The following is a 12,459-nucleotide window of genomic DNA, read 5'->3' on the forward strand; positions in this document are numbered from 1 at the left end:
AACGCATTGCATACCTTATCCCATGACATTCTGCAAGTTCTGTGCACATGGTCAGGATTTTTTCTGTGCGGATTTTACTCGCAGAAAAAAATCCTGACATGACCAATTCTTGTGCGGTTCTGCAAGCAGATTTGCCTATACAATGCATTGGAAAAACGCATGGCAAAACTGCATGCTTTTTTCTGCCATGGAGATGCTGAAATGCTCAAGAAAATTTCTGCTCCATTTCAGCATCGTGGGCACATAGCCTTACAGTCTCGGGTTGTTCACATGTCGGATTTTTTTTCTTGGACCGAGTGGTCCCTGCAGAATCACAGAGATACGTCCGATACTGATCTGAGTGTCGGATCAAAATCGTCAATGAAAGTCTACAGAGTTGTGAGAAAAATCTGACTGCAATCCATGTCATATATGTTTTACTGAATGACAGAAGCTTTAGAAACTTTTTTTTTTTCCCCCTTTCTCATCAGTGAAAAAAAAAAAACTGATGAAACGCTGATAAAAATCACTGATAAAAAAAAAACCCCTCTGACATCTGAATGAAGCCGAACAGGAAAAGGTAGTGAGCGGGTGCCGCTTACTTTACTATTACAACCTTGTCTCTAGAACATCTACCAGCAAGTTTTTCAACTCCGGGGACTAAGTAAACCTTTTATATCCTCCATTATTGTAGCTGGAAAATCTTCCAAGGGGAAATATTTAACTGAAACACATTTAATCTGATATTCAAAAATAAAATGAGTTGATGTTTCCCCCGATGCTCCACACTCTTCTCTGCAGAAATTAAATTATCCCTCCCTCCAAAAGGTTACCGGCAATATTTGTGCTGTAGATGTAACGCTCGGTTATCTGTAACCGGCCGATTGAGTCTCTACCGCGCCGCGTCACGCTGAGATGTAAATATACAAAGTGACGGTTTGTTCGCAGCTGGAAAATGTAATTTGTATCTGTAGAATTTCCTGAATTTAACACATAATGGATTTGTCAAAGTCAGGAATCATTAGTATTCCGGGGGTCTGGGAGGAACGTGCTGCGATGTGGTTACAAGCTTCACCGGGTGCATTGCAGAGACGTTCAGCAAGATGGGGCTCTCCAACCGAACCCATAAAACCTACCAGATTACAACAGGACCCCGAGTAATAGGATAAGTCTTAGGGCTCATTCAGACACCACAGATTTTTCATGAGTGTTTTAATGCCAAAACCAGGAGTAGAATATACAGAGAAAAACCGATTGTTGAAAGACTGACACCTGTTCTGTGTTTTGGAGACACTCCTGGTTTTGGCATACAAATACTGATGTCTGAAGCATTTGTTATATATATATATTTTATTATTTTTAAGTGGGCTGGTCTATTAAAGAAAGAGTATTATTTAACATTTTTCTTTTAAGTTTATGAAAATGTGTAATGCACAAAAATATTAGATATTTTTTTCTAGTATTTTAACAGTTAACTAGCTAGACTAAGTCTGCGATAAGGGATCTTGCCATCATGAACATTCTGGTATATCCTGTGGCTATGTGATAAATCGCCTAATCGGTAACCGTTTCAGAGGTAGGCGCTAAAAGTCCTCTACAGCGGCATCTAGGATGCGAATAATTGGGAAGTCTGCAGCGCTCTCCGGTGCAGCGCTCTCCGGTGCAGCGCTCCCCGGTGCAGCGCTCTCCAGGGCAGCGTACAGGAGTCGCGTGAAAAGGCTAGAACAGAGGAAAGGCCTTCTATCAGAGGTTTATTTCATAAATCTGTGGATGTGTCTGTAATTGAATAACCCCTTTAGTACATACACAAGAGCAGACACAGACAGAGATAGCCCCTACGAAGGAGCAATATATGGGCCCTTTGCAGTCCAATAGCTCATCATAATGTACAATTCCACCTGTTTTGTGATAGTGGGCCCCCTGACCTCTTGGGCCCCTGTGCGGCTGCACAAGTTGCACCAATGGTATATGTCCGCCCCTGTATATAATAGATTTATACAAGTGCTGAAATATACGATAAGGATAGAATCTGGAATTGTGAGCCACCAATTACAGATATAAGTCTAATCAGAGAAAGATCTGCGCTTCCCTTTATATGTAATTTTATAGATCTGCTTTTTAAGTGTATTTATATTAGTTTACGGTATTTATATGAAATGGTTGCATTCAGTTTGTATGTCTAACTGACTAATTATCAAGACAATTGGAAAAATGGCAAACATGACAGCCATTCTTGCATGTCTTCTACAGTCGTCCTTGCTAATTCTCTGATTTATAGTGTAGACGCCATTTCTTCTGTGCTGTTGATCTACAACCGTTTTCTCCGGCGCAAAAACTTACAGAAACTGCAAATAATTCTGTATCACAATAACCTTTGTGCATTTATATAATAATCCACAGATGTAACAGCTTCTCACTAGAGAAGACAAAAGGAAATGTGACCTCAGGTGACAATTCCTGATATTGAGGGGTGAGTGAACTTTGTCATTAATAGACGACAAGTTGTGTATTGGAGCTGTGTGATGTGTCGGCTGCCGGATTGTAACGCTGCTCATTGTATCAGGTACATGACGAGCTGTTGTATCACCGCTTCCTGCAGTCTATGGATCTTGGGAATGCTGCAATAATTAACCTGTATCTTGTAATCTTATAACGTGAAATACCATCAAACAGAACAGGCACTGAATGGGTTTGCATTGCAATCACTCTAAACTAAGGCAGAAACTAAATTTCCACTTAAAACTACAGTCGCTCTGCTACATTCTCCAAATTAATTCCTTTCCACAAAACGTTCTAGACACCAATGCTAAAAATCCGCACACACATCGGACAAAAAAAAAAAGTCTACGAAACCTAATGGCGACGCTCAGAATGAATGTCCATCTTCTCAAAAAAGACATCCTTTTCAGATCAGTCTCTTCCATGGCAAGGGGTTGTGATGTTTGCTTTCAGTATCAATGCAGAATTACTTGTGACTGCCATCTGTCCTCAACGCTGTCACTCCGATGCTATCTATAAAGCTAAAAGGTTTTTATAACCCTTTCACTGCCAACCCCCAATTTTTTTTTAAACGCTTGCTGGCCGCTAAGACTGATGTGTATAACGTTTTCCCGACATTGTGGAAGACAAAATGCTGTAGACATTCCTTTGTCCTGTTCATTTTATATATAAAAAACAAAAAACAAAAAAAAAAAAAAACCCCCAACATTCTGAGTTGTAGTAACCATGAAAAGAGCAGAAATTGTTCACTTTATCAGTTTGTTCTTCTGTACATCAAAACGAGTTATTACATCAGAAAGTGCAGTCAACCAATCTGTCAGCTCAGACTGGTCCTAAGAGACTTAGACTGGTCATCATGGACATATCGGATCCACCTCCAAACTAGCCGACTGTTCCATGGTGCACAGAACAAGGAAAGTCAGCTATAAACCGGCCTGCTCTCTAATAAACCCTGATTTTAACGATTTATAGGTCTATGTAACAATGACATCAAAACAGAATAAAACCTGTTATGGTGACTTTACTTTCTCACAAAGCTTTTGTAGGTCAGATTAGGAATGACGTGGTCCACAGGGACCATGAGGTGGACCTGGGACATCTGGAGACATGATGTGATCTGTCTCGATCCTCTTGTGTGTTAATGGATCTACTATATAATCAACAAGAAAAAATGTCAACACTTGTTAGAGGCTGAAAAGAATAAGTCTATTAGGAAAGCATCCCACTTCATAAGAATGTCACTTCAGAAAGTTCAGTTACAATCGGCAGCGCGACTGATGCAAAGGTTTGAGGCTGTTGATACAATCCAAATACTGTCAAACAGGAGCCGAGCAAGGGCCACGCCGTGATGATGTGTAGGAGCCGGTCATGCAAGCGACAAAGCCATTCAGTGTAACGTGTTATTTTCTTCACTTATAAGAAAAAGAGAAATCCCTCGCGAGTGAACGTGTCAAACTGTTCCGCAAAACTCTAGGAAATTTTCTTTAAAAATTAAAAAAAAAAAAATATGTTCAAGGATCTCAATTGGAAGTAGCTTGTTCATCTTCAAGTGTATAGAAACCTTGGATTAAACTCCTCTCTCAAAACATGAAGATAGCGCTCTAGCCGTGTGAAAGGGGCTAACTCCAGTGCGATGTCCACAATGGTTCACAGGGAAGGATCAGTAGGTCCAGTCTGGCGTTCGCCCAAGTTATATCCGAGAATGAGCGGAGCCGCATTTATGGAGCGTGAGAGGGGGACGGCGATGGAACCTCAGTGTGACGACGTGAATTCCATTCCGGGCTAGATCTCAGCTGTTGGTGAAAGTTCTGCCCGGAGAAGAATCTGCTCTGTACTCGTATTTGCTTAAAGTACTCGGGTAGTATGTGGTTGTGTACACGTTCGTTTGTTGCAAAGGATAAAAGTTGGTTCGGTCATCTGGAAGCAGATTGTTTTTATTGAGTGTCTGTAAAATAAAAGGATGAAAATAGTTAAAGCATTGAGTCGGACCTTAAAGCCCCATCCTCCACTGCGCACCGTCTCCTCCCCAGGACCATGAATGATAACATTTTTCAGGTGTTATGAAATGTTATCTCATTGATGGAGATAGAAGACAATGATGTAGCCTATAAGCAATGTCTGGAGGGAGTGGAGCGCGTATCACGAGCGGCATAAACAGTAAGAATTAATAACTCAGTTGGGACGGTTTATCACATTCTGTCTGCTGTGAAACAATGCGCCGTTCATTAAATCTAGATGCAGCCGGAGCAGTGACTTTCTTTGATTTGCTGCCAGATGTGCAGGATATTTTGGGCCTATGCATCAATCTTTTGGAGATCCGGTGTATCAACAGTTTTTGTAAGCAAATTCTCTGTCTCGAGTAATTAGGTTAAATATCAGCGGACTATGTTCATTGAAATGTAGCCTCCCAGGGCAGCGAGAATGATCTTTACTGTGAATCTTGGGTTATTTTCTAGCTGAACGAAGGCGTGCCGCGTTATTCGATTCGGGGTGTAATTTGATTGCTGCTTCAGATGCAGAAATGAAATTTTCCCTCACATGAGATAAATTGGAAGTTTATACAATGAGTTTATTTTCCTCTTTCGTTCAGTGCACACAGGCAGGAGGCAGGAGGCAGGCAGGAGGCAGGCAGGAGGCTGACCACATCTGATGGGACATTATGTTTTATTTCACGCCAATGACTAAGAAGCTACAGAATTACAGAGCACAAGGCGGGAGAGATTATGAACGCTCAGGACAGGGGAACATTTCTCCGGGATGAAGATTGCTTTGTGTGCATTTTAGTTTTCAGCCCTTGTGAAAAATAAAAATTACAATTCAACCCAAAACTTCACTGATTCACTATGAATACATAGGGCAGCGCACAGCAGCATTTACAGCCCAGTGTGGCAATGGTTAACTTTTTGATATCGGTCATGAATTATTTTCCACGATCTTTGAAACCTACAAAACAATTATGAAATTGCAAAAGAGTTTATCTCCTTCCTTGTAGGACAATTATAGGAAAGGGGGTCCTGGAGCTAAGCCTGATCCATATGCATCAAGTGCCAACTGTGTTATACAGCTGACAACCAACTGCAATTCCTGGGATCAGAGATATCTCCGATCTCAGCATCTTACCCCTCCATCAACACCTTTATCCCTTTCCCAGCATGTTACCACTGCTGTCTAGTGATGGATAGGCGGCATTCTCAGTGATGTCACCGCTGATCTCTGGTGATGGATAGGCGGCATTCTCAGTGATGTCACCACTGCTCTCTATTGATGGATAGGCGGCATTCTCAGTGATGTCACCGCTGATCTCTGGTGATGGATAGGTGGCATTCTCAGTGATGTCACCGCTGATCTCTGGTGATGGATAGGCGGCATTCTCAGTGATGTCACCGCTGATCTCTAGTGATGGATAGGCGGCATTCTCAGTGATGTCACCGCTGATCTCTGGTGATGGATAGGAGGCATTCTCAGTGATGTCACCGCTGATCTCTGGTGATGGATAGGTGGCATTCTCAGTGATGTCACCGCTGATCTCTGGTGATGGATAGGCGGCATTCTCAGTGATGTCACCGCTGATCTCTGGTGATGGATAGGCGGCATTCTCAGTGATGTCACCGCTGATCTCTGGTGATGGATAGGCGGCATTCTCAGTGATGTCACCTCTGGTCTCTGGTGATGGATAGGCGGCATTCTCAGTGATGTCACCGCTGATCTCTGGTGATGGATAGGTGGCATTCTCAATGATATCACCACTGCTCTCTAGTGATGGATAGGCGGCATTCTCAGTGATGTCACCGCTGATCTCTGGTGATGGATAGGCGGCATTCTCAGTGATGTCACCGCTGATCTCTGGTGATGGATAGGAGGCATTCTCAGTGATGTCACCGCTGATCTCTAGTGATGGATAGGAGGCATTCTCAGTGATGTCACCGCTGCTCTCTAGTGATGGATAGGAAGCATTCTCAGTGATGTCACCGCTGATCTCTAGTGATGGATAGGAGGCATTCTCAGTGATGTCACCGCTGATCTCTAGTGATGGATAGGCGGCATTCTCAGTGATGTCACCGCTGATCTCTGGTGATGGATAGGAGGCATTCTCAGTGATGTCACCGCTGATCTCTAGTGATGGATAGGTGGCATTCTCAGTGATGTCACCGCTGATCTCTGGTGATGGATAGGCGGCATTCTCAGTGATGTCACCGCTGCTCTCTAGTGATGGATAGGCGGCATTCTCAGTGATGTCACCGCTGATCTCTGGTGATGGATAGGGGGCATTCTCAGTGATGTCACCACTGCTCTCTATTGATGGATAGGCGGCATTCTCAGTGATGTCACCGCTGATCTCTGGTGATGGATAGGTGGCATTCTCAGTGATGTCACCGCTGATCTCTGGTGATGGATAGGCGGCATTCTCAGTGATGTCACCGCTGATCTCTAGTGATGGATAGGCGGCATTCTCAGTGATGTCACCGCTGATCTCTGGTGATGGATAGGAGGCATTCTCAGTGATGTCACCGCTGATCTCTGGTGATGGATAGGTGGCATTCTCAGTGATGTCACCGCTGATCTCTGGTGATGGATAGGCGGCATTCTCAGTGATGTCACCGCTGATCTCTGGTGATGGATAGGCGGCATTCTCAGTGATGTCACCGCTGATCTCTGGTGATGGATAGGCGGCATTCTCAGTGATGTCACCTCTGGTCTCTGGTGATGGATAGGCGGCATTCTCAGTGATGTCACCGCTGATCTCTGGTGATGGATAGGTGGCATTCTCAATGATATCACCACTGCTCTCTAGTGATGGATAGGCGGCATTCTCAGTGATGTCACCGCTGATCTCTGGTGATGGATAGGCGGCATTCTCAGTGATGTCACCGCTGATCTCTGGTGATGGATAGGAGGCATTCTCAGTGATGTCACCGCTGATCTCTAGTGATGGATAGGAGGCATTCTCAGTGATGTCACCGCTGCTCTCTAGTGATGGATAGGAAGCATTCTCAGTGATGTCACCGCTGATCTCTAGTGATGGATAGGAGGCATTCTCAGTGATGTCACCGCTGATCTCTAGTGATGGATAGGCGGCATTCTCAGTGATGTCACCGCTGATCTCTGGTGATGGATAGGAGGCATTCTCAGTGATGTCACCGCTGATCTCTAGTGATGGATAGGTGGCATTCTCAGTGATGTCACCGCTGATCTCTGGTGATGGATAGGCGGCATTCTCAGTGATGTCACCGCTGCTCTCTAGTGATGGATAGGCGGCATTCTCAGTGATGTCACCGCTGATCTCTGGTGATGGATAGGGGGCATTCTCAGTGATGTCACCGCTGATCTCTAGTGATGGATAGGTGGCATTCTCAGTGATGTCACCGCTGCTCTCTAGTGATGGATAGGCGGCATTCTCAGTGATGTCACTGCTGATCTCTAGTGATGGATAGGCTGCATTCTCAGTGATGTCACCGCTGATCTCTGGTGATGGATAGGCGGCATTCTCAGTGATGTCACCGCTGCTCTCTAGTGATGGATAGGCGGCATTCTCAGTGATGTCACCGCTGATCTCTGGTGATGGATAGGAGGCATTCTCAGTGATGTCACCGCTGATCTCTAGTGATGGATAGGTGGCATTCTCAGTGATGTCACCGCTGATCTCTGGTGATGGATAGGCGGCATTCTCAGTGATATCACCACTGCTCTCTAGTGATGGATAGGCGGCATTCTCAGTGATGTCACCACTGATCTCTGGTGATGGATAGGCGGCATTCTCAGTGATATCACCACTGCTCTCTAGTGATGGATAAGCGGCATTCTCAGTGATGTCACCGCTGATCTCTAGTGATGGATAGGCGGCATTCTCAGTGATGTTGTAGCGAGGGCTCGGTCGCTACAGGGGTATTGCACCTCTGCCAGAGGTGTGATATTCCACTCCCGGGTAAGGATAGAGTATGGACCAGGGCTCGGTAGGCTGCATGCAGCACACACACCCCATTTCTGGGGGACAGCTCAACGGTGCTCCCATTAGACAGTAATGCAGGCATGACAGAATCTGTCCCTGGCTGGAGTGGGGAGGAAAACCCGGTGATGCAGGAGGGGACGGTTCCTGAGCGTAGGTAGGAGCTCATTGGTTGCTGGTCACCTGGGCTCATGTTCTAGAGGGAAATATAAAAGGTGGGCACCATCTTAGATCAGAGAGTTCAGAGGAGTTCAGTCAGAGAAGAAGACAGGGAGCAGAGGCTCTGTAGGAGCTCTGCTCAGAGGCAGGCCTAGAGAAAGGCCGGGGCCTGAGAAGAGAAGGAACAGGAAAAGGAACAGAAGGGCTCAGGAACAAGAAGGTGGAAGGGACCCTAAGGACCAAAGTGAATCGGGTGACGGGTCAGGCAAGAAGAGGGTACCTGATCCCAATTTGGTGGAAGCTAATAATCTTCAGCCAAGAACCGGAGGTCGTGACCATCACTTGGTGCGACCCCTTGCTAAACCTTGCTAGGAAGGCATACCATATAGGGTAGCGGGAAACCGGGCCCACGTTTGCCCGCATAGACCCGCGGGAGCTGGACAAAAGTTTGGTCACTGGCGGGGCACGAGCCGAAGGAAGGATAGGAAGGAGCTCTGAACCATACTCCTGAAGTGCCTGGGGGTTGACAGAGTCCCTCACCTGGTGGACACCGCACGGCTTGGGTGGTCACTGCTGGCGCTGAAGTGACCCGGAGCATATGAACTGTGAGTAAAAGCCATTGGACTGCAGTACGTTGTCTGTGTATTCCTTACCCCTCCAGCACTAACGGCACTGGGACTCTCTGCACCATCACCCCCACCATCTTCTACACTGCCCTGGGGCTACACTCCTCCCGTGGGGAGTTGTACTATTCCCTGCTGCACCCACAACACCAGCCTCAGTGGTCTGCTCTGCAGCGGCAGTTCACTCTGACCGCAATCCACGGGTGGCGTAGTCGGACATTACCTACAGCACATCATAGACTACCACTGGTCTGACCACCCTGAGCCACGGAAACGGGTCACCACTACTACTCCCAGCATTGCCCTGAAGCCCGGTTCCGAGTGCCCCACGGCCCAGGGGGCGAGTCAACTTTGGCGTAGTCGGCAGGATCGTTACCAGCCCGCCACAAACGGGTATTGCACGCCTAAAAAGAGACTGTTGTATTGAATTGACTGTGTTGAAAAATGGCGCCCGCCCCAGCAGAACGGACGCCATAATGTGCGCGCCAAAAGACAACAGAAAGCCACCTCCCATCGTGGGCCAGGTCCCAGAATGGCGCCAAAGAAGGAGCCCGCCCCTACCAGCCATGAATGCGGGTGTGGAGATGTCCATCAACGTGGGGGGGCTGCTCCTGAAAGTGATTGTCACCAAGTTGCCCCAGGACCACCCCCAATTGGGGCGTGAAGAGAAGAAAACTGTGGGGCAGGGCGCGGTCTGGATCAGTCTAGACAGACCGCACCCAGGAATGGAGGAAGCATTCAGCAGCACCAATACCTTGACCCGGAGCCTGCTGCAGGCTGAACCGCCATGCAGCCTGGCGGAGATCCTGGCGCAGCTCCCCAGAGATCCGGAGCGTGCGCAAGCTGCACTGGAGGACCTGGATCAGAGGATGGTCCGGGCGCAGCGGGATGCGCTTGCCGGGTGGAGAGAAGAACTGGCCCGGCAGGCTGGAACCCGCCAGCGGCAGGCATCACCCGCACCCCGGAGTACGCCTGCTTCTGAGGATGGTGAAGGAGGAGTGAAGGCCGGAGACGCCGCCGCGGAGGGAGCCACGAGGACCGAGGCAGGTAAATGGGACGTTACCACCCCAGGCCCAGCAGCTGCAAGCCTGCCCCAGCCTCCCGTCGCAGAGCCCGAAGCCCCACTCACCGTACCTGTTGCCGCGCCGTCACTACTCCCGGCTAGGCCTCAAGCGGCAGGAGCCGCGGCCACGCCCCGCCCTGCGCCACGCACCCCGACCTCGGTGAAGGAGGAGGCGTCACCGGCCGGGTCGCAAGGCCTAGTGAACCCGGGCACCGTTACCCCACCAGCGCCCCCCTCCTGGACTGGGCCGCCACCGGGCACAACCGGAAGACCCCCAGCCTGGTCGCAAGGCTGAGTGCCCCCGGGCGCTGCTCCCAAACCGGGGCCCTCCGCTATACCACCGCTGGGCGCGGACCTGTTTGCCCAGCACACCTGTCCGGATGGACTGCCGTTGGTGTGGCCGGCCGAGCTGGTCAGCGGTCGACCATGGAAGACCCAGCCTCCGCGCGAGCCCCTGATACCTGCTCCGGAGCCCGTAGAAGTCACCCTGCCCCCACTAGAGGATGCCCAATTTGAGTGGGACCCTACGGGCGAAAACCTAATGGGGTTCACTCAGGAGACCCGGGCAGACGCAGCCCGTCGTCTGGAGTCCTGTCGTCAGCAGCTGGTGACCTTTGAGCGGGAACGGCGAGAGAGGCGCGTTAGGGAGGAGCGGCTTCAGGCCCAGAGTGCCGAGCAGAAACGCATGGCCCGTCAAGACCCCCGAGCCGCCCGTGGTCCCCGAGCCACCGGGACTGTGATAAGGTTCCAGATGGAGAATGGCTGGGGCTTCATAAGGGACTCGGAAACCGCCGGCGACGTCTTTGTGACCAGCAGGGACGTCGAAAGCCATCTGCCAGAGGGACGTGACCTATACCCTGGTGATGTGGTCACCTATACCCGGCACAAGGGCGCCAAAGGACCGTACGCCCTCCATGTCCACCGGCTTACCGAGGAGGAACTGCGGCACTACGGCTACGAGGAGAGCCAAGAGGACCCGGACGGGTCTGAAGACCATCCTGAGGAAGGTGCGCAAGGAGGACACCGCTACTGAAAAGTGGCAGCGCGCAAGTGTAAATAGTTACCCGTCAGGGTAAAGGAACTGTTATGAGACTGTTACCTGTGTGAAAGTTGCCACTTATCCCTTATCTGGCTGGGGACTGAGAACAGCCATCCCCCTTCCCCTACCTGGCTGAGGACTGAGAGCAGCCATTCCCCCTTTCCAACCGGCCGAGGACTGGGAACGGCCAATCCCCTGTAAATAGTTGCGCTTCCTAAAGCGCCCCCTACTGGTTTAGAGAGTCCCTCACGTTTAAAAGTTTACTGAAGTTTTGCACTTAAAAGAAGATTGAACACCTGGTCACAAGTTGCCCAGCGGCCAGAGTTCAAGAATGTGTTTTGAAAATGTTTTTCTTGCAAATGTTTTATATAGAAAAAGTTTTATATGCTGCTAAATAATAATATGAAAGTTTTCTATAATGTTATATGACAAAAGAGTTCCGGAGGCATTAGCAAAGTGTTTTATAATAGTGTAACAAGTGAGGAAAGTGTTTCCCATAAAGGGAATTGAACTGTCATCCGTTTTCTAATGTGAAAAGTTTGAAAAAGTTTTGCATGTCCTGTACTTAATTGTTTTGTTTTTGCTCTGTTCCAGCCCGAGGACGTGCTGTGCTTTACCGGGAGGGAATGTAGCGCCCCGAGGACTCGGTCGCTACAGAGGTATTGCACCTTTGCCAGAGGTGTTATATTCCACTCCCGGGTAAGGATAGAGTGTGGGCCAGGGCTCAGGTAGCTGCATGCAGCACACACACCCCATTTCCGGGGGACAGCTCAACGGTGCTCCCATTAGACAGTAATGCAGGCATGACAGAATCTGTCCCTGGCTGGAGTGGGGAGGAAAACCCGGTGATGCAGGAGGGGACGGTTCCTGAGCGTAGGTAGGAGCTCATTGGTTGCTGGTCACCTGGGCTCATGTTCTAGAGGGAAATATAAAAGGTGGGCACCATCTTAGATCAGAGAGTTCAGAGGAGTTCAGTCAGAGAAGAAGACAGGGAGCAGAGGCTCTGTAGGAGCTCTGCTCAGAGGCAGGCCTAGAGAAAGGCCGGGGCCTGAGAAGAGAAGGAACAGGGAAAGGAACAGAAGGGCTCAGGAACAAGAAGGTGGAAGGGACCCTAAGGACCAACGTGAATCGGGTGACGGGTCAGGCAAGAAGA

General features: G+C 48.8%; 1 protein-coding gene across 3 annotated transcripts in view; it reads right to left on the reverse strand.

Annotated features, from left to right (window-relative positions):
• Positions 1–383: 383 nt before the first annotated feature.
• SEMA5B (semaphorin 5B) overlaps positions 384–12,459 on the reverse strand; it is a 398,541-nt gene continuing 386,465 nt past the window's right edge. For all 3 annotated transcript variants that reach the window (XM_073647519.1, XM_073647520.1, XM_073647521.1), the window contains one exon: positions 384–4,423. In XM_073647519.1, the coding sequence (XP_073503620.1) occupies positions 4,268–4,423 (156 nt within the window). In that variant the 3' untranslated portion in view covers positions 384–4,267. The remainder of the gene's footprint in view (positions 4,424–12,459) is intronic.

This window comes from Phyllobates terribilis, unplaced genomic scaffold, assembly GCF_046119375.1.
Source record: "Phyllobates terribilis strain yellow unplaced genomic scaffold, ASM4611937v1 Scaffold_9__5_contigs__length_417890890, whole genome shotgun sequence".
NCBI lineage: Eukaryota > Metazoa > Chordata > Amphibia > Anura > Dendrobatidae > Phyllobates > Phyllobates terribilis.